Source organism: Grammomys surdaster, unplaced genomic scaffold (assembly GCF_004785775.1).
Source record: "Grammomys surdaster isolate TR1022 unplaced genomic scaffold, NIH_TR_1.0 357, whole genome shotgun sequence".
NCBI classification, from domain to species: Eukaryota; Metazoa; Chordata; class Mammalia; order Rodentia; family Muridae; genus Grammomys; species Grammomys surdaster.
In genome coordinates this window covers 972,949-995,428 of record NW_021604776.1, presented here as the reverse complement: position 1 = coordinate 995,428, position 22,480 = coordinate 972,949, and the positions used below count along the sequence as shown (strand labels likewise).

The 22,480-nt window shown below is 40.8% G+C and overlaps 1 protein-coding gene across 1 annotated transcript in view; it reads left to right on the top strand.

The window, feature by feature from the left end:
- Positions 1-2,819: 2,819 nt before the first annotated feature.
- Pcyt1b (phosphate cytidylyltransferase 1, choline, beta) overlaps positions 2,820-22,480 on the top strand; it is a 70,025-nt gene continuing 50,364 nt past the window's right edge. The window contains exon 1 of the mRNA XM_028779609.1: positions 2,820-2,942. Coding sequence (XP_028635442.1) covers positions 2,826-2,942 — 117 coding nt within the window. The 5' untranslated portion in view covers positions 2,820-2,825. The remainder of the gene's footprint in view (positions 2,943-22,480) is intronic.

Here is a 22,480-nt window from a genome sequence, read left to right as displayed (position 1 = left end):
TGGGCTGCTCCTCAAGGCACAACACTCTGAGAACCACTTCCTGGGGTGCAGGGTGTGGGTGGGGGTGGGGGTGGTGGGGGGTGGGGGTGGTGGAGGATCCAGATGGAAAATATCAAGAATGACAATGGCACTCTTAACCACCGCAGGTGAAGAGGGGCTTTTAAATAACAATGAAAAATGTAAAAGTCCAAGTGAAGCTCAAGGACTTCAGAATGACTCAGATAGTAAAAGTCCATTCCCTTGTGGAGTTTAGGACTGACCAACCTTATTTTTTAGAGTGGCTACTCTAATCTAGTTGTGTGATGTCTTTATTTGTGCATTCATTAAAATATTTTTTTTATTTTAAAATGTAGTGCAGGGTTTGTTTCTCCCATGCTGGTCATCTCAGTAGAGCAAATCTGTGGCCTGAGGTGTTTTGTGCTTCTAGAAGGAAGGAGAGGACCCTTCTCAAGATGACCCAATAGTAGCTGGGATTTTCGAATCACTGGAGTTCTCCTTTATTCAAAAAGATTTTTAATTATGTGTATATTCATGTGTCCGTGGGGGTGGGTGTAAGTATATGTATGTGAATTGTAGGTGCTTTTGGAGGTCAGAGGCATTGGATCTCCCTGAAGCTGCACTTACAGGTGGTTATGAGCTATCCAATATATGTGCTAGCAATTGAACTCAGGGCCTCTGCAAAAGCAGCAGTGTGTGCTTTTAACCACTGAGCCATTTCTCTAGTCCCTAAAATTCTCTTAAGCATAGGTGATATACTGTCAAGTGAGTGACATCATCTTGACTTAAATTGACAAGTTTGGTGGGGTTTGCTCGTCTGTTTGTTTTAGTGGGGTTGTTGTTGTTGTTGTTATTTTTGTTGTTTAGTTTTTCAAGACAGGGTTTCTCTGTGTGGCTCTGGCTGTCCTGGAACTCCCTTTGTTGACCAGGCTGGCCTTGAACTCAGAGGCCCTTTTGCCTCTGCCTCTGGAGTGCTTGGACTAAAGGTATGCACCATCATGCTTGGCTTAAATTGACACATTCTTGTTTTTTTTTTTTTTGGGGGGGGTGTTTTCGAGACAGGGTTTCTCTGTGTAGCCCTGGCTGTCCTGGAACTCACTCTGTAGACCAGGCTGGCCTTGAAATCAGAAATCTGCCTGCCTCTGCCTCCCAAGTGCTGGGATTAAAGGTGTGCGCCACCACTACCCGGCTGGGACTGGTATTTTCATTCCATCCTTTGAACTACTGTTTCTCAAGTTATTGTCCCCATACCTGCAGCATTAGAATTACCTAGAAGCTCATTAAAAATGCAAATGCAAGCTCCATCTCAAACCTGCAAAATTTGATTTTTGATCTGTTATGAGACCAATAATTTTTATTCGTAAAACAGTCCTGGCTGGTGATTCTGATGTTGTCACTGTTGGTCTAGGGCCACACTTGGATGGCAACTGTAGTTAGAAACAAAAAAAACAAAAGCTTTAGAAGCATAAGGATTTATTTGGCTTAAGTGGATTCTTCCTTAGTTCCTTTTCTGCTACACTTGCTGTATCCCTGCGATTCCCTTCCCCCCTTCTTCAAATGCCAGCTCCATTGCTTATGAACTTTGAGACCCTAAGCAATTACTCTAAGTTGCAATTTCCTGACTTAGAATGTGGGGATAATAATAGGATCTGCTTTGGGTTCTTATAAAGATTAAGGAAGATCTAAGTAAAGTACTTGGCACTGCACCTGTGCTTAACAAATACTAGTGATTTTATTTCTTACTAATATTAGACATGGCATTTCACTAGAACAAACACTTTTGCAAGTTCTTTCAGACTCTCTTCAGACTCCTCTTACACTGATGTTCCAGGATAATGTAAACACTAAGGCACATCGTCCTGTTTTTTTTTCCCCCTCAGATTGCCATGAGCATCGGATAGGAGTATAGGCCCTATACTATAGGATATAGGGATGTTAGATAAGTATATGGTGGAAGAGATGACAGTAAGGCTAAGGGGGAAAGGCTGGCTGAGGGAGGAAGAGAGGGCAGTCAGACCTGGGAAGCAGGCTGTCAAAGACAACCTACCTCCTTCAAAGTTCCTCCTGTAGCAGCCCCAGGAATAGACTCCAGGGTTACAACAGGCCTTAGGCATCTGCCAGTGTTTCTATCTTATGAAGTCCAGAAGGTGAACACTCAGGTGCTCACAGTGAGTGCCCTGACAAGCCCTCAGACGCCAGCTGGCAATTGACCCAGTGGTTTGGGGCTTTAAAGTGGCTCTGCCTTCAGAGTGATTCCTATTTAGCAAATATCTGACTACAACTGCATCATACACTCATGCCACGGAATGGTCCTTTATAGCTATGCTCTTTTGCGATGCGTCTGGGGCACCTCAGGAAACAGCTTTATCTTATCTAAGAAGTGCAGGGAGTCTTTACCAGGCACGGACAGAGACCTTCACAAGTGAATTAAATACAAAAAACAAAAGCAGCAAGTTCAGGCCCCGTGGGTAAGGCAGGCCAGCCAATGGGCCCCGGCCGCTCCCAGGTGGAGTGGTACTATGATGACAGTAACCAACCAGAGCGCTCCATGCAAATGAGGATACTGTATCCGCACCAGACGCTCCCGTGCTGTCTGGTTGTTATAGTGATAAACTGAGGCCCTGCCTCTGGGCTTCTCCGAGAAAGAAAGGGGTGGTGTGTGCGTTGGGGGTGGGGGGTAACCTCTTTACTTCCCCCCAGGGAAGACAAAAAGAAGGGAAGAAGAAGGGGGATGGGTAGGGAAGAGAAAAATACGTGACAAAGAAAACATTCTTTGCCTGGGAGGAGACTCCCAGAGGGTGTAGAGCTGGAGGGAGCATTCACTGGCCATGCCAGTACTTACCACTGATGCTGAGTCAGAAACAGGTATCCCAAAATCCCTTTCCAATGAGCCTCCCTCAGAAACCATGGAGGAAATAGAGCACACATGCCCACAGCCTCGACTGGTAAGTAAAGACAAAGGATGGAAATGTATGCGTGGCTATGGCACAAAAGAGTTCCTTCTGTGCACGCAGCCAGCGAGGAAAAAACGATGCTTACAGGATTTTCATGTAAATGAGAATGGAGCTGCAGCCTAATCCTTCTCAGCTGTTTATACTTAGCTCCTATACCGGACACAGTTCTCAGCTTACAAAGCATTATTATATTGGCTGGGTAGGAAATGGGGCTGCTGGGGATATGTTGTGTCTTTTGTGCTTTGGGAGGAGAGAGAATGACCTTTTCCCCACCTTTTAGGTGCATTGTCACAGTTTTAAAATGGTTTTCTTCTTCACAAACCTTGGACTGCTTCCCTGGTGAAGTTCTAAATTCTAGCTCAGGAACGATCTCTTTCGTTCTCTCTCTCTCTCTCTCTCTCTCTCTCTCTCTCTCTCTTTCTTTCATACCTAATGGCAAAGGAAAACTATATGAAAAGCAAAACACCCTCATTCCTTTGATATTTTCAAAATAAACAAATAATACCTTGAGGATGCATATAGAAATAACGTGCATTTAAAATGAAGCCTGAATCTTTCAGGACGATTACTGAAGATTTCTAGTCAGGCAATGGCAACCTGGAGATGCTACATTTATTTAGAATGGGGATGCATGCCTTTAAGAATGAAAGTGCGGAAACAGGAGGCTAGAGCTTTCTCTCAGTAACTGGATCTACTGAGCAGCTCTCTCACACTTGTTCTAACCTTTAGGTAAATGGGGAAGTTTCTTCTCAACCACTTCAGCAACGTGGCCTCAAGGAATTAAAAAAAAAAAAAAGACATGTCAAATGGGTTGTGGGTTTCCTGAAGCTTGAAATCCTATACAACTTGGGTCTTTGCACCCCCAAATCCAAGACACACACTAGAATTATCCTTTCTTCAAGGATTTCTTCCAAGTTAAAACATAAAGTGTTTTGATTGGCTGTGCAGTTTGGCACTAAGGAGACATTTTTTTAAAAGAGATTTTTTTTTTTGTAGAATTTTATGTGAGCCCCCACGTAATCTGGATTTATAGATTTCAATGCTAATCCACAATTGAACTGTTATTTCTTAATAAGGGTTTGAAGGCAGGCTCATATCAACTTTCCAAAATCAGATAACCAGGGGGAGTTATATTAGAGCAGTTTCTAAGTTTTGAGACATGTTTTTAGGGTATTTGAATATTAACTACTTCTCAGTCCATTAGTCAGTGACTGACTGACATAAGTCATGTGGTCTCTGTGCATTTCTGTCATATAAATTGTCCTGATAAGTTTGTTATTAAAAAATTCCTCTGATTTGTAAAAAAAAAAAAAAATTCCTCTGGGCCACTAAACAACTCATGGTTTAACAGTGGGAAAAACTGACCTATAAAGGTGAATTACAAAATCTCCCAGAATATGCTTTTTAAAATAAGTGCAATATACAAACTTGAAACCATATACCTTTGGACAAAGAGTTAGGACAACAGAGAGAAAGGTAATATCCAGCACCAGTTTTCTTTATGTATTTTCCTTCCCTCTGACCTTTTAGCTGTTCTGCTCCTTAGTTAGTTGGCCTGAGAGGGGTATGCAGAGGTAATCCTGGAAGGGAATAAGTTAGGTTTGCTCTTTCACTTTCGCTGTTGACAACTTCTCTCAGGTGGTAACCGGCAAAAACCAAACCCAACAGTGCTTCACTTTCCCCTTCCACACATGTGCAGAAATAAGAGATTGACAGAATTCTTTCAGAAACAAAGTAACTCTCTAAAGATCCCTTTGAAGGGCCACAGGTAGGCACTAAGCCCAGAGCAGTATACCTGAAAAATATGAGCTCGTGCCTGTAGAATATATTCTTCAAGTGAGATGCAGTCTCTTCCTATCTTTTGGGAGGGGGGCCAGGGGTGATACAAGCACAGCAGAAGTATGAGAGATGTGTTCCAAAACTGAACTGTTGAAATAACTGTTGTGATCTACTTTGATAAAAGGTTCCTGCGGGCTGCTGAAATTGTCTATTTAAATATCTGCTTAAACTAGATTTTGTGAAGCATTTTTTTTGTTGTTAGGAGCAAACTTTCACTGTAGAGTTGGTTACATTTTGACTTATTTATCATAGCTAACTTTCCTTTGCCTGAGGTTTTGCTTCAGTAACTAAGGCACTTGCTAACTACTTAATAAAGTTTTTTTGATGGAGAGAAGGACTAGGACAGGAAAATGGGAAATCACCATTTCCTGGTTTTTTTGGTTCTTTCTGTTGATCATGAACCATTGCTAAGAATTCCATTATTCAAATCTCATGAAGTCTATGTTTCCCTATTCACCCAAGCTAATCGTATGTGGGTCACTCATAATGACAGCCATCAACAGTCAACAAGGTATGGATATTGGGTTGCACAAGTAACTTTGGAGAGCGTGTGAAGGATTTGAGAGGAGCCAGTTTAGGAATGAAACTCAAATACTCAGAATCCACCTCTGATGTCAGATCTTTTCTCCCAGTCATTGAAAGGAAGACTGGGATTTCCTAAATAAACAAGGCTTTAAAGCAATCCATCTTTTAGGTGTGAATCGATAATGCTATTGATGCTATTGAATTATATACTTCAAGGTGAAAATTTTCTAAAGGGAAAACATGTAGTCTTCCCAGTTGCTTTATTCTACATTCCAGAAAAATAAAAAAGGAAAAGACTAAATAGAATAAATTAGTACTGCTGAAGAAATTATAAAAATAATCACTGAAAATCATTTTACTTTTATGATAGTCTATGTTTTAGGAGTGTAACTTTATTGCCCATATTACCATGGTATCCAGTTGGAGACGTTTTCTGAGAACTTTTCATTATTATGATATTTACTCTACTGGTTTTCTGTTACTTAATGTTTCCTGCTTAAATATGATGCAAGGAGCTTGGGTTTGAAGAAGAGAAGCTGAGGGGTCGTGGGTGAGATGATGTAACCACTCTCCTTGGAAACCTATCTTTTGGGGGAGGAGCACTCCTTGCAGGCATGGACTATCCTCAAATTGGCCTAGCCCTCTGACTATGCCTGGACCAATCCTCTGGGACCAGTGGGGTCTCTACAAACCCTCCCTAACAAGGACTAGCTGTCCTAAAAGCTGTCTGCCTAAGGATTTAGTTAATGACCTTGGTCAAGTTCTTCTTGGAGTATATCTTGTTGTCAGAAGGAAGCTATAATTCTAGCCTACAAAAGTCCATTTACATTAAGATGGATGTGGCACCAATCAACATAGGAGGCCTTGGAAATAAAAAAGGGCTCATTCAATGTGCCATATTAGCAGGAGTTCATTTGGGGTTTTACTTCAAAGTGGAACATCGCCAAGAGACTGCTGTCTTGCAGAGAAGGTGCAATATGTCATTTGGGATGTAGATACTCACCCACTGGTACTCAAAAAGATTACTGGGTTTCTAGCTATCGCTGTATTTCCTTTACTAGTATCACCATCTATTTAGCCACTTAGAGCAGCATACATTTTAAAACCAAGATGCTTTTAATGTGCATATTGGTACAAATAAATGAACATAAGCTTCCTTGGGTATTTACTACGGCCGACTGGAATTCTGCCCAAGGTTATTGTTAGACATTTTCCTATTGGTTCATGTCCAAATGCAATACCCATTTCTTACAGATTGATAATAGTCATGTGTATTACCCATGGAATCAGTGAATTTATTTATCTCACTATTCTCCCAAGCACCCATTTGTCTAATGCTAAATTCCTTATGGAAAAAAACTTATATCAAATAGAATGTCAGTACTTTGCTTTATTTTGGTGTTTGGGCATTTAGAAATCAAAAAGGTACATAGGTCGTCATTTAGGCAATGCAGAGGATTTAAAGCATCCAATGATATAGGATTTTAGGAAGTAACTGAGAGAAAACTCAGTCCCTTACCAAGGGTGACAACTTCTATATACAGCAATATACCAGGTGATGTAGAGAGAAATAAAAGTGACTCCACAGCCCCTACCTTTAAAGATCATTTCTACTTAATAGAAGATAGTAGTCTAGCGTGTGGATATTTGCCAGGATGCTGAAATCCCTTAAGAGAACCTTCTTGTAACTGTGACCTTAATATATTGGGTCTTCTTAAAAAGCCATATTTTATCCATTGAGTGAAAGAAGTTCTCAGCAGGGAGGGCTGTGTTAACATTATCCCCAAGTTAAGACAAGTCCCACCATTTGAGGGTAAGATTACATTTTTAAAGCTTTAGCTGTATTTTGGGACAAGAAAAGAATCAATCTGGCCAGGCGGTGGTGGCGCACGCCTTTAATCCCAGCACTTGGGAGGCAGAGGCAGGCGGATTTCTGAGTTCGAGGCCAGCCTGGTCTACACAGTGAGTTCTAGGACAGCCAGAACTACACGGAGAAACCCTGTCTCGAAAAACAAAACAAAAAACAAAACAAAACAAAAAAAGAATCAATCTGGAGCTAGGGCAATAACTTGGTAAAGAGTTTGTCTTGCTAACATGAAGACCTGAGTTTGATTCCTAGCACTCATGTAAAAGCTAGGCATGGTGCCACACACCTATAATCTCAGTACTGGGAAGATGGAGACAGGAGGATTTTGCTGGTCAGCGAATCTAGCTGAACTGGTGACTTTCAGGTTCAATAAGAGACTAAATATGATGTGGAGATCAATTGAGGACAACCCATGTAATCTCTGGCCCCACAACTACACATGTATACCTCCACACATACATGCAGATACACACACACACACACACACACACACACACACACACACACAGATACACCAGTCTATTTTTAGGGTCTCTTAAAGACCTATTGTTTTTTTTAATTGGTTATTTTATTTGTTTACATTTCAAATATTGTCCCCTTTTCCAGTTTGCCTTCTGCAAGCACCCTATCCCATCCCCTATCCCCCTGCCTCTGTGAGGTTGCTTCCCTACCCATTTACCCACTCCCACCATACCACCCTAGTATCCCCCTATGCTGGAGCATCAAGCCTCCACAGGATCAAGGGCCTCTCCTCCCATTGATGCCAGATAAGGCAATCCTCTGCTACATCTGTGGCTAGAGCCATGGGTCCCTCCTTGTATATTCTTTTGTTGGTGGTTTAGTCCCAAGATGGTCCGGTTAGTTGATATTGTTATTCTTCCTATGGAGTTGCAATCCCCTTCAGCTCCTTCAGTCCTTCCCCTAACTCTTCCCTTGGGGTCCCCATGTCAGCATCTGCATCTGTATTGGTCAGGTGCTGGAATTTACCGGCCTATTGAATGGAACTAGAAAATATCATCCTGAGTGAGGTAACCCAGTCACAAAAGAATACACATGGTATACACTCATTGATAAGTGGATATTAGCCCAAAACCTAAATACCCACCATACAACCCACAGACCATATGAAGCTCAAGAAGAAGAAAGATCAAAGTGTGGATGCTTCAGTCCTACTTAGAAGGGGGAACAAAATAATTGTGGGGGGTAGAGGGAGAGAGGGATCTGGGAGGGAGAGAGGAGGGGAGGATAAAAGGAGGACAAGATCAGGTGTGGGAGGAGACAGAGGAGAAGTACAGAGAGTCAGGGAATTGAACAGAGTGTGTAGCAATGGGGGGTGGGGTGGATAACTGGGGGTAGCCACTAGAAAGCCCCAGATGCCAGGGAAGCAAGAGGCTCCCAGGAGCCAATGGTGATGACTTTAGCTGAAATACCCAACAAAGGGGAGAGAGAGCCTGTAGAGACCATATAGGCACAGCCCCAGAAGGATGGGGCCACTCACCCATCTCAAAAATTTTAACCCAGAAATGTTAAACAAACAATATAACTTTTCCAGAGACTGCCCCACCTAGGGGTCCATCCCATCTGTGGACACCAAACCCAGACACTGTTGCTTAAAGACCTATTGTAAGTGGCATACTCCAGCCTTTAGAACAGTACTATCCAAGGGAAATAGAATTCAAGCCATATGTGTAAATTAAAATTATACAACAGCCACAGTTTAAAAAGTGAAAAAATGTATAGATGTATGATTTTAAAAAAAGATTTATTTATTTTATGTATATACGTACTGTAGCTGCCTTCAGAAACACCAGAAGAAGGCAACAGATCCCATTACAGATGGTTGTGAGCCACCATGTGGTTGCTGGGAATTGAACTCAGGACCCCTGGAAGAGCAGTCAGTGCTCTTAACTGCTGAGCCATCTCTCCAGCCCCATGATGTATCTTATTTAGTGTCAAGTATCATGAATATTTTGTCAACATGCCATCCATATAAAAGTATTATTATTTTTTATGTGTGTACATGTTTATGTGTGAGGGTACATAAGATGGCACATGTGATTACAGATATGTGGCCACTACATCTAGCATTCATATGGTTTCTGAGGATCTGAACTCAAGCAATCAAGCTTGGGTGACAAATACTCTTAACCTACTGGGCCATTTTCTACTGTTTTTTTTTTTTCATACAAGTCTAAAATCCAGTATATATATAAAATACTTAAAAATATTGTTTGGATTTGAACCCTGTAACAAGGGACTGAGGTGCATATTTTGCATACCAAAGTAGACCTGGCTTCCAGGTTCTCTCAGCATCCTTCACTACCTGGCATACTCTGCCCCCAACCCTGAACTTTCCAGCCCAGGGGCTTGGCTACGCTTCCCCCAGAGGCTTGCTCTCACTCTTCTCTCTCTGCACATGCCCTTTCTCTCTTTCTCTCTCCATCCTCTACCCCCTTTTCCCCATCATGACTTCCCTGGCCTTGGTCCTTGGGGCCATTGAACTTGCCAGCCCAAAAGCAGCTTCCCAATAAACCTGCCTTTAATATAATCTAATCTGGCTTGAATTGGCTTATTTCACCAGCATCAGAGAAATAACCTATCATATATCTCAATTCAGAATAGAGTTTCAAGTGCTCAGTGGTCATATACAGCTTTAGAGTAAACTCAGACACCTTTATACCTAGTCCAATTCATGTTGAGCTTTGAGAATCTACAATAAGTACTTTTTTTGTATACAGTTCATATAGGGTTGGGATTATAGCTCAGTGGTGAAACACTTACCTATTATCCAACAGGACCTAGGTTCAATCCCCAATACTGCCAAAAGAAGGAAATCTTCAGTGTTCAGTGCACCCATACATACATGTTGGGTACACAACCATCTCCTATTTTATACTCTTGTATTTTCTTTGTTAAGCTGTTCTGTTTCAGTTAGTAGGATATTGCAGTAATCTAGATGAGAGTTAATGAGTTTTAGTTTATGGCATGAATGGGGGAAGGAGAACTTGGGAGATATTTAAGAGGCAAGCGCATCAGGATTTGGTAATCTAGTCTGAAGCTGGGGCAGGGTCAAGGAAGGCTAGTTTTTCTGGCTCCAGCATATGAGTGTGGTCACTGCAAGCGAGCATCAGGAGTGAAAAGTGTGTGCAAGGCACCATGGGGATTTCCATTTAGTATTATCTAGTCAGTGTTATTTGTGGAACTCAGAAGAGACTTTGGAACTAAAGGCAGAGATTGTAGGAACAGCATGGAAAAGGTGGCTATCAAATTGATGACAGTGCCGGGCAGTGGTGGCTCATGCCTTTAATCCCAGCACTTGGGAGGCAGAGGCAGGTGAATTTCTGAGTTCGAGGCCAGCCTGGTCTACAGAGTGAGTTCCAGGACAGCCAGGGCTATACAGAGAAACCCTGTCTCGAAAAACCAAAACAAACAAAACAAAATTGATGACAGTGAATGTGAGTCATCTTAGAAGGAAGTGGATTGAAATAATTACCAAGAAAGATGCCTCGGGATAGTACTAATGGTGGATGACTCACTCCTGGAATACCAGCACTTGGAGGGTAAAATGGTGTCTTGTCTAGATTTATACCAACTTGAAACAATCTAGAGTTATTTGGGCAGAGGGACTCTTAGTTGAGAAATGCCTCCAAAAGTACGCATTGCTCTGGGCTTGGTAGCACGAATCTTTAAATTCCAGCACTTGAGAGGGAGCGGAAAGTGGATGTCTGTGAGCTCAAGGCCAGCCTGGTCTACATTAGGAAGTTACAGGTACAGCCAGGCTTACATAGAGAGACCTGTCTCTAAAAACAAAGATATACCTATAGGCAAGACTGTAGTACATTTTCTTGGTTGATGACTGATATGGAAAGGCCTGGCCTATCACTACATATGGCGATACCCCTAGGCCAGTATCTGGGTTCTCAGAAAAAAAAAAAAAGCAGGTTAAGCAAGCCAGTAAGCAGAAGTCCTCCATGGCCTCTGTATCTGTTCTTGCCTCCAGGTTCCTGCCCTGTTTAAGTTTCTGCTCTGACTTCCCTCAGGGATAAAAGAGTGTGGTGTGGAAGTATATACTGAAGTAAACCCTCTCTTCCCTAAGTTGCTTTTTGCTCACGGTGTTTTATCCCAGCAGTAGAAACTCTAGTTTCGATAGATGGGAAGGTTAACAAGTGTGAGCCTAGCCTGGGCTATATAAGAAGACTTTGTTTTTAAAACAGCAACAAAAAAACCATACATAAAACAAATAAAATCTTAACAAAATCAATCACCAGTCACATCAAACAATCCTGTGACAAAGCTAACTCTAGGACTTTATCTTAGTCACAGTTACTATTGCTGTGATGAAATACCATGTCCACACACAACTTGGGGAGAAAAGGGCTTATTTAGCTTATATATCCCAAGTTAGAGTCTGTTATGGGAAGCCAATATAGGGACCAAGAGACTGGAGCTGATGCAGAGGCCATGGAGGGGTGCTGCTTATTGGTTTGCTTCCCTCCACTTGCTTAGCTTGCTTTCTTATAGAAAGCACCAGGACCACCAGCCAAGGAATATCCCAACCTACAATGGGATGAGCCCTCCCCCATTGATTGCTAATTAAGAAAATGAACTGGGCCCCTCTGCATCAATCATCAATCAAGAAAATATTCCACAGACTTGCCCACTTGGGCCTAGTCTTGTAGAGACATTTTCTCAGTTAAGGTTCCCTCTTCTCAGATGATACTAGTTTGTGTCAAGCTGACATAAAACCAGCCAGCACAGAATCAATGTACACCAAACAATGTACATTATTTTGTTCTTGGAGGAAGAGAACAGAAGAGCTAAAGATAAATCTATTAGAATATTCCTAATTCTTGCCTGAAATTTGGCTAAATTAATCTACTTTTACCCTCAGATCTTTCCAGGAGAGAATCCCAAGGAAGACACAGAAAGAGCCAACAGAGGAAGCATTATGGAAAGGGAAGAGAAATGTATTTCTCAAATGACTGAGAGATTAGGGTACCAAGGGCAGGGTGAATTCCCAGAGAGAACATCCAAAGTCAGCAGAGAGAGCAAATGAGGTGAAAAGACAGAAGGAAGAATTTCAGATTGGATTTATGAGATAGTCAGTAGTTATGTTTTGGTAAAGCTGTGAGAGTTTGAGTTCAATAAAGTTATGAGAAAGAATAGTGCAAGTTGAGGGTCCCTCTTATCTGATAGCATTCTGCTGCTGTCTGTAAAGGGAGAGGAAAGCAGTAGTGGCTTGATTCTGGCAGATGCAGAAGCATCATTTTGTGGTATCCTGGGATGTTTGATCCGTCACAGAATGTTTTTCAGAGATTGTTAGACTAGGAGTAGGAAGAGGTAGAAATGGCTAGAGAGATAGTTCGTTTGATAAAATACCACACAAGCATGAAGATCTGTGTTTGATCTAGAACTTGGGCACAGCATCACAAGCTTATGATCCCAGTTCTGTGGAGTGAAAAGAGGTTCTTTGATCTCTACACATGTATACATGCGCACACACACACACACACACACACAGAGAGAGAGAGAGAGAGAGAGAGAGAGACAGAGACAGAGACAGAGACAGAGACAGAGACAGAGACAGACACACACACAGAGAAACAGAGAGACAGAGATAGAGATGGAGATGGTAGGGAGAGTATGCTGGTTCTTGATAAAATAGAATGATGAGAGCAAACAAATCAGGTCATTTTGTGGCTTCTGGAGCACTACAGCTGCCAGCAAGAGGAACCTAGGGTTAGGTAGAGGGAGCTAGCCTGACCCGAAGTGCAAAGAAGACTAGGGGCTGGTGAAACTGAAAGTTTCCATTCACTGAAGCCTGCTGTGTCACACAGTTTTGTTGTGACATTATTGTGTGGATTTGAGCAAATCACATTTCTTCTATATCCCAACTGTACCAGCTGAAAGGAGTGAAACAGGTGATGGTTTTACCATGGAGTGTGATCCACTGCTGTATGTCTGTCTGACCAGTCAAAAGTCAGGGCTCTGCCACTCTGTTCTATGCTTCTGTTACATCACATCCATTTGGAGACAAGATGGATTGAATGTTTTTTTTTCTGTTTTGTTTTGGGTGTTTTTTTATAAGACATACTGGCTAAATATGTGTAAGAAATGTTCACAAAGTACTTTGAAATTTTACATTAATGTTGTACAAACCACTTCTGATTTCTGCTTTTTGTCTCAGATGCCTCCTCAAAAGATTGAATGTATTCCAAATTGTATTTGTTACATTCTATTCATTGTTTAAAGAAAGCTATGTTGAATCTCTCTTCATGTGAACAATAGTCTTCTAATTTACCTGTTTCATAATACTGAAGTTTGAAACATTGGCTTTCTTTGAGGTATGGCAGTATCACATTGAATTAGAGAAGTTTTCTTAACAGAGGCTGTCCATCTAAGTTCAATGCTTGGGGTTAAAACCCAGCAACGGGCAAAACAATAGTCTTGAAGCTCTTGTATCTTTAGCTAGTGCCTGAGCAAAGCTTCTCTGTGACTCTTAGGGAAATAAATATAGAAAAAGAATTATTCCATCTGATCACAGGGGGCAGGATGAGAAGGAGAACGGAAGGAAGGTAGGAATGAAGTCAGTCATTGCAAGCCAGGCCTATTTTCTTCCAATAATCTCCCAGGTAACAGCCTCTACCTTGCTAGGGTCTGATTACCCGTTGCTGGCCTCAGACCATAGTATTATTGTTTTAACATTCCTACCTTCCTCTTTATCCCAGCATGAACTAGGTTATAAGGGAGGCTGGAGAAGCTGACCCTGCTTGGGGAAAGACAGTTTAGCACTCAATGATCTTGAAGGCGGACTTGAAAACACAGTGATTAGAAAATAAAGCAGTGAGCCCTGGTAGTGTAAGCCTGTGTAATAATGTGCAGGGCCACACAGGGCTAGCCTATTGAGCAGGATTCATTTTCATATAATCTCCTCCCTCCAGCCAAAGTCTTTGACTTGGGGTTTTTGTTTTCCTCTCTGTAATTCATGCATGCTGAACCTGACATCAGTGTAAAAGGACGCTGAGGGTTATTTAAATGGGCATTTAAGAAAAATAACAACAGCAATAATAGGTTAATAGAAACATCATGAATGATGTGTAGAGCTTATTGCCAAATGAATGATGTTGAAAGCCCATTCCTAGGACACACAGGTCTCTATGCTTCATCTCTAGTACGCCTAATAGTGACTGCAGGCTCAGTCACATAATAATAAACTGTATTGTAGCTCCAAATTGTTTAGTTATAAGGTAATTGTTCTATACTGGTTCCAGGCTGGAGGTCTTACTCATTTTTCTCGGTAGGTGATAGAGAAATGGTACAACCATTCATAGTTGCACTGTATTGGGCACTGTGTGGAATGTTCTATATGTGTTAAACATGTACAAACAGACCACAGACTCATGACATAAGAATTACAATTCTTCACACTAAAAGAATATCATGAAAAAAAATCTCCCCAAATTAGATACTAACTGATTAGGCAGAGATTTCAAATTAGATCCGTCTGACTTCTAAACTATATACGCATCTCAAACCAGTGAGCTATGAGTTATCTGTTCAAGGCCCCAGAGGATTTAGAAGCAACATGTGTGGGGATGCACTTTGTAGAATGCTGGATTTAGACCTCCAGTGTAACACTTTTAAACTTTAGGACTGGGAAACAAATCTAATATCTAGCCTTTTGTAGTAAAATTAGAAATTCAAAGTAAGTTTTTTTTTTTTTTTGCAATGCTGGGGACTGAGCTCAGGGCTTTTCATGTTAGGTATGTGGTTTACTAATTCTTCTCTGAAGAAACTTGTACATATGGTCAGAGCTACCCAGCCCCCTAGTGTGTTTTACCCAAATACTCAGTAGAAGAGGACTGGGCAAATAAGTCTATCTATATAGCAACAAGAATGAAGACTAGACAACCAACTACAAGAATGCAGCTAAATCTTACAAGCCAGACACGAGGTAATATGTATGGCATGGTTTCCTTTCCACAAAATACAAAATGAGATAGGCATAGCTCACTGATGATATTAGAAATCAGCATAGTGGGAGGGGCAAGGGATGGACGATAGCAACGGTCAGTGACTTGCTTTGGATGCTGTGTATGCCTAGGATTTAAAGGGGAACCAAAAAGAGTGGTCATTAAGGCTACCCAGTCCTCCCCATATCAGCCTGTCTTTGCATGAATTCTGGTTAAATTGCTCTTCTTCACCCACAATCTACCAGGATGAGACCCTGGGAGCAACATTTTGAGGGCTAATAGAGGAAGGTCCCATAAAGAAGACAGAATGATATTTCTCATAGAGTTGGGAGACCAGGAGTCCAAGAATCATACCATCACCATATTGACAATTCCCCCTTTTCCCGATAAAATAAACTAGTTTTGGTTTTAAGAAGTCATATATTTCCGGGCAGTGGTGGCGTACGCCTTTAATCCCAGCACTTGAGAGGCAGAGGCAGGTGGATTTCTGAGTTCAAGGCCAGCCTGGTCTACAGAGTGAGTTCCAGGACAGCCAGGGCTACATAGAGAAACCCTGTCTCAAAAAACAAAAAACAAAACAAAAAAAGAAGTCATATTTTGCAGAGTATACCTTCTTTGGAGCATATTTGTCCATTTTTCAGAAAAACACTTTTATTATTAAAATACAATTTTGTGCATACTTCCAGCTGAGGCATGTTAGAAATAGCTGTATTCAATCTGACTGCATAGCAAACCTCCCACACTACATAATTTGTTCTGATGCTTGTTTCTTCCAACCCTCAGCAATGTTTTCTATATGTCTTCTAAACATATTTTCTGACAAAAGAATGTGTTTTACTTTGACATTGTTTTTTTCCTCCTTCATGTTAGAGTTATTTGTTTTACTGTGGCAGGAAGAACAGGATTTTTTTTCTTTTAGAATACAGGAAACTGAAAAAATACTTCTAAATATTTATCACTACATGTGACATTATTTTTTTTTAAGTGCTGGGTTGAGTATCCTATGATTCAAAACATGAAACTTAAAAGAATCATTTGTCTTAAGGTTCTGAGTGCTTCATTTTAGAATACTATGATAATTACAATAGCTTTATAGTACCTCCATTAGCTAATATCGTGAGGTATGATATATGCTCAAACTGGAACATCTTGGCATTTCTAATAGTCTTCTGTATAATAATTTTCATTTCAGCTGTCTTCTTGTGAGATCAGATTAAGTTGTCATTGGTTGCACCTGATCATGTGGCTGATTCAGAATTCATACAGGCAATAGCAGCATCAGTTCTGCTGTCCTTCCCTTTCCTCTTCCTTCTCTTCCTCTTCTGTGGTTCACTGTTCTTTTTTTGTTTGTTTCATTTTGTTTCCTTTCAGTTTTTTAAAGACAGAGTTAATGGAGATGAGGCTGACCTCCAACTTGCTATACAGCCAAGGATGACCTTGAACTTCTGATCCTCCTGCCTGTACCTCCCCAGTCCTGAGATTAGAGGCATGTGCTGTGGAGCCTGGTTTTGTGTGGTACTGGGGATCAAGCTCATGGCTTCCCATATGCTAGACAAGTACTCTGCCAACTGAGCTGCATCACCAATCCCAGCCCTGCCATTTTCTTGTTCTTTACCAGTGCTGCTTCCCTATTTTATTGCAAGAAATGTTTTTTTTGAAAGACTCATTGTTTTTAATTATGTGTATGCAGGGTATGTGCTCATGAGTGTCAATACCTTCAGAGGGCAGAGGCATGGGTTCCTCCTGGAGCTGGAGATATAAGCAATTGTTAGCTCCCTAGATGTGGTTGCTGGGAAACAAATTCAGGTCCTCTGCAAGAGCAGTATGGGCTCTTGACCACTGAACCATCTCTCTAGCCCTTCGTTGCAGGAAATGTTTTAACCCACTAACTGATCTTATGAGTATCTGTTTGGCTAAAATTAGATAATACATTCCAAAAGACATTGATCAAAGCCTAGATGAGCTATAAGTCAGGTCACCCAATTTGTACCGCTCCCTTCCCCCAGGCCATTGTATACTTTACCATGACAGAGATGGAGTGCCAGTGTAAATCCACGTTAGAATTAGATCTTAGCAATGCTGCCTTTCTTGATTATTGACATGAAAAGTAACTGTGAAAAGTGCAGGACTCACTGTCCTCACTGTCCACTGCATTGTCTTCTGCTTTGCATATAAGGAACTAGTGGTCTACACATTCCAAATCTTGCTGTTGAGTGCTGCTGTAATGGTGGAGATCTGCGTTTGTAGACTCTATGTTTGGTTCCTTATAGAAAAGCTCTTCTCCACTGTTGTTGTTGTTATTGTTGCTGCTGCTGCTGCTGCTGCTGCTGCTATTGTTGTTGTTCTGGGCTCTGCCTTGCATGGACAGTGCTATGAAGGCAAACCTTCAAAACAAAACTGTCTTCATCCAGGAGCTGTTGTTGAAAACTGGTAGGAATTGTGACTACATCAGGCAACAAATGTTTTTAGGTAGCACTGTACAGGGGAGTTCTTCTAGAACTTGCCACCAGGAATGCTGACCTTTTCCTCAATAGTTTTCTTCTTCTTTTCTTAGATATAAGAACAATGGCTACCTTTATTCTCCTTGTTGCTGGGACTGCACAGAGTTAAAGTCAGTTTTGTAGCCCGCCTCTCAAAAGTGCTGATGGTACAGCACGAGCTCCTGCATTCCGTGTGCTTACTTCACTCTTGATCTTATCTTCTGGTATCTAGAGATAGAGCCCGCAGGCTTGCACATGCCACGTAGGCAATCCTGTCACTGAGCTTCACCCCCAGCCCTTACCTGGGGTCTATTAAGAAACTCACCTATAGTTCCTTCTTCCTCCAAATAAAGCAAGTTTTAAACTGCCAATTTTTACTGTTTTTAAGCCACTTTAAGGCTTTTGGGGGAAGGATGCGGGATAAGACAACTAATGTTCATATTGAAGCTCAACTGCCTACAAGAACATAATTTAGAGTAAGGCATGTCTTCCCTCCAGGTAAAGATTCTTAGTACCAGTGCCTATTAATGGCATGAACCTAAGATCTATTAACTGTAAACTGTACTTGCATTTTAGAGAAGTCATGTGTGAAACAACAGTCAACACTGGTTATAAGACAAGATTTGGAGACAGGGTCTAACTTGAACCCATTACAATTGGAGGGGAGAAAACAGATATTTTATAATCAGTGAAATGTGATTTCAGGTTTAGTTCTAAGATTCCTCATGCTATTTGAAAGTCACTGTTGTGTGTTCTAAAGCAACATTGGAGGGGCTTGCAGCTTATGGATGGTCCTCATTTTAAGAAAGCTCACATACCAAGGCATAATACAGTTTCTCTCCCCTGATGGCCAAAGAACCAGTAATTACTAGTCTGATTTAGATGCAGGTGCTTAGGCACTCTTTTTTAATTGATGATGTTTTGGGGGTTTTTGTTGTTGTTTGTTTGTTTGTTTGTTTGTTTTGAGACAGAGTTTCTCTGTGTAGCCCTGGCTGTCTTGCAACTCTCTCTGTAGCCAGGTTGGCTTAGAACTCAGACATTCACCTGCCTCTGCCTCCTGAGTGCTGGGATTAAAAGTGTGTGCCACCACTTCCTGGCTGTTGTTTTTTTTTTTTTTTTAATTTGTGTTTTGCTTTGTTTTTGAGATGAGATCTTATGCTCTATCCTTAGCTGTCCTATAAACTCTTTTTTATTGTAGCCCAGGATGGCTTAAACTCATAGTTATTCAGCTGCCTCTGCCTCCTGAGTGCTGGGATTAAAGTCATACACTATCACACGTGACTGGCCTAATTTTTGGTTTTGAAAAGTGAACTATCAAACCTACCTCTATTACCCATTCCCTCTTCTCTAATGCCTCTCCTTTCTCCTTCAGCAGGCTTCCCTCTCTACATCATGTGCTGTTTTATTTTTATGCCCACTGAATGCACTTAGTGCTGCCTGTATGGACAGGAGTGGAGGACCATTTATTGGAGCATGGGTAGCCTCTCAGGTGCTGAATCCCTGAAGAAAGCTGACTCCTCTGCCAGCTGCCATTAACTCTTCCAATAGCTTCTCAAGTCGTGGTGGTGGTACTTTGTGACTCCCTCCCTGATCTAGTTTGCATTTGGACTTTATCTGGCTTGATTTTGTGTAGCTTTTGTGCAGGAACGTACAGTCACTGCCAGTTCATAACTATAACAGCCCTCTCACGCCCAGATAACTGCATTGAAATAGTTGTGTGGGTTTTTTTTTCCTTAATGGAGTTCCTGCAAGGCAAATCTAAATAAAGTTGCAAATGCATTTAAAAAAATATTTCAGGTAACTTTTTAACTGTGCTATATTGTTTTGCTTTTAAACAGCTTCAACCTATTTATTCCCAACAATAGAAAAGTGGGCAAAGGACACGTTATTCTCAGAAGAAAATACAAATGGCCAATAAACATTTGAAAAATGTTCAATCTTTCCTATAATCAAAATAATGCAAATTGAAACAGCATGATGCCATTTTTTGGTCTATAAAATTGACAAAGATAATACTTCATGCCAGCAAGATGGCAACAAGATAGGCGCTTTTCATACATTGTAATGTGAGTGTGAATGATACAGCCTTTGTAGAAGGTAATTTACCAATAGATGTTAAAACATTCTTCAAATGTTTATCTTTAAAATGTTTACACCCCTGATCTAAGTAATTTAGCTCCTAGTCATCTATTCAAAGAAAACAATCACAGTTTCAGAACTATGTTTAGAATGTTACTTTTATTAAGAAAATATATTTTAAATTAACCCTTAATATTAGGGAACTATTTAAGACTTTTCTTTTTTCAGGATATGTTTTATTTTTTAATTATGTGTCTATGTGCATGTCTGTGTGTGGGTATGTGCATGTGTGTGCACAGGTGCCTACAGAACCCAAAGAGGGTATCCGTTCCCTGAAGCTGTTGCAAACTGCCTGATGTAGGTGCTAGGATCTGAACTTGGGTTCTCTACAAGAGCAGTATGCAATTTTAAACATAGAGCGATCTCTCAGACTCTACATATGATTTTCCTATTCAGTGTACTATTTTATTGTCTTCCAAATTAGTGAGGTTGAAAGCTAATTCAATGATAAGCTAAGACTGTCATGATGTGTTGGATAAAGAAAGTGCGTATACAGTAAAGTTGTAAAGCTTTTAGTATGTATACATGGCATATTACCAACAGTTGACTCTGGAAAAGAGAAGTAAATTATTTGAGGTTTGTTTTCTCTTAACTTTCCCTAGATTCCTAAAACATATACTATGATGATAAGAGACATTTAGAACATACCATTAATATGTGTACTTTCTTCCTGAGTTTAATGCATATTTCTGTCGTTATCAGCAATCACTTTCTCCAGTTACTACCCAACTAATAATATTTGTTAAGGACCTACTCTGTGTCTAGGACTGGACTGGGGAGTGGAGCTATAGCAACAAAGATGGCAGACCAAGTCCTTGCTTTCTGGAGTTTTCATAATGATGGAGAAAGACTGTCTACGAATTTAGTGTCTCCTATATTTGCCAACTTGGACCCTTCTTCCCCTTGCCTTCATGCTTTTAGATGTTATAATATGAATTTATTCCAATTGCTTTAAGTATCACTTATATTGAGTTGTCTTCTAGAGCCCTATTGCCAGCTTTTAGTGCTCTCGCCCAAATTTCAGCCTTGTACATACAGGCCTAACATCCCTACATGGAGATCTAACAGTAATATCTGAGTGACGGAGTGAGAACAGAACCCAAATCTTTCCATCCTTCCTACCACACACATTTGCTTTTAGAACCTTTACCATCCAAAGAACTGTAACTCAGGTGCTCCCATTTTTCTTCCCAGTTACTTTGGAATTATCCTAACTCCTTATCTTTTTCATACTCTGTATCCAATTTATTCTAAATTTTACTTATTCAAAAATCTATGTAAAATCTGATGTCTCATTACCTCTAGTGCAGTGGTTTTGTTTCTACCTTAGATCTCTTACCAGTTTGTTCTCAACAATCAAAGCCAGATGTGGTGGTACACGCCTGTAATCCAGCATAGGAAAGGCTAAGAAACAGGAATCAAGAGCTCAGACCACCACCAGATAAATAGTGAGTTCAAGGGCAGCCTGGGCTACATAAGACCTCGTCTCAAAAAGAGAACAAAAACGAGAGACTAGACAGTTGACTCACTAGGGAAGAGTGCTTGCAATACAAGCATGAGAACTTGAGTTTTGATTTCAGCATCCATGTTTAAAAAAAAAAAAGATGTAACCACATACATGCATATAAACCAGTGCCGCAGGGGAGAGAGGTGGGATGATTCCTAACTAGGGCTAACTAACTGTCAGCCTAGCTTCAGTTTCAGTGACAGACCCTGTCTTAAAGAAAAAAGACAGAGAGTGCTAAAGAAGGACACACCCGGCATGGTCCTGGCCTCCAGAATCACATACACAGGTAATATGCATCCAGTCCTTACTCATGTACATAAACACACACACACACACACACACACACACACACACACACACACCACTTACATGAAAGATCAGATCACTGTTGCTTGCTTCTCTCTTCTTTCTCCTCCCTTTCTACTGGGAATTGAATCTTAGCTCTCAGCCATGTGAAGCAAACACCACCACTGAGGTATGTCCAACCTCTTCTTACTTTTATTTGGAGACGAGGTCCCATTAAATGGCCCAGGCTAGCCTTGAATTCACTCTGTAGCCCGGGGAAGGTCTTGGACTTCAGCATTCTGAGTAGCTGAGACTCTAGGCCTGCCCTTGTCTTTCTCCCTCATTTGTTTGTGGGCTCCCTGTTACCTTTCCTCCCCTTATTTGGTACCTATCCTTGCCTTAGGTTTCTCATAGCATGCAATCACCACTTAACACACTGCATATATTTCACATTCTTCTTGTTGTTTGTCATTAGTGTTCAGTGTTAGGAAGACAGAATTGTTGTTGTTGTTTGGTTGGTTGGTTGGATTTTTTGTCTGTTATTGCCTCTGATGTGACCTCAGAATCTACAACAGTACCTAACACACACAAAGTACTACTCACATGGTATAAAATGTTGAACAAAGGGATAATGGGTAGATATTATGACAGTGATTTAAATCCTTCAAAAGCACAAATGAGTTCTAAAACTTCCCTGTGCATAGGAATTATATCAGCTAGTTTATAGATAATAGCTGAATGCTTTTATTTTCCATAAGACCTACTCTCTGTATTAAGGACACCTGAGCCTTCATTAAATTTTCTACAATTCTGAAATCACAGAAGAGGAAAATATTTCTTTAAATTTATTTTTACATTATGTAAATGGCATGAATATGTTATCATTATAAGAACAAAGCAAAATAACTCATATA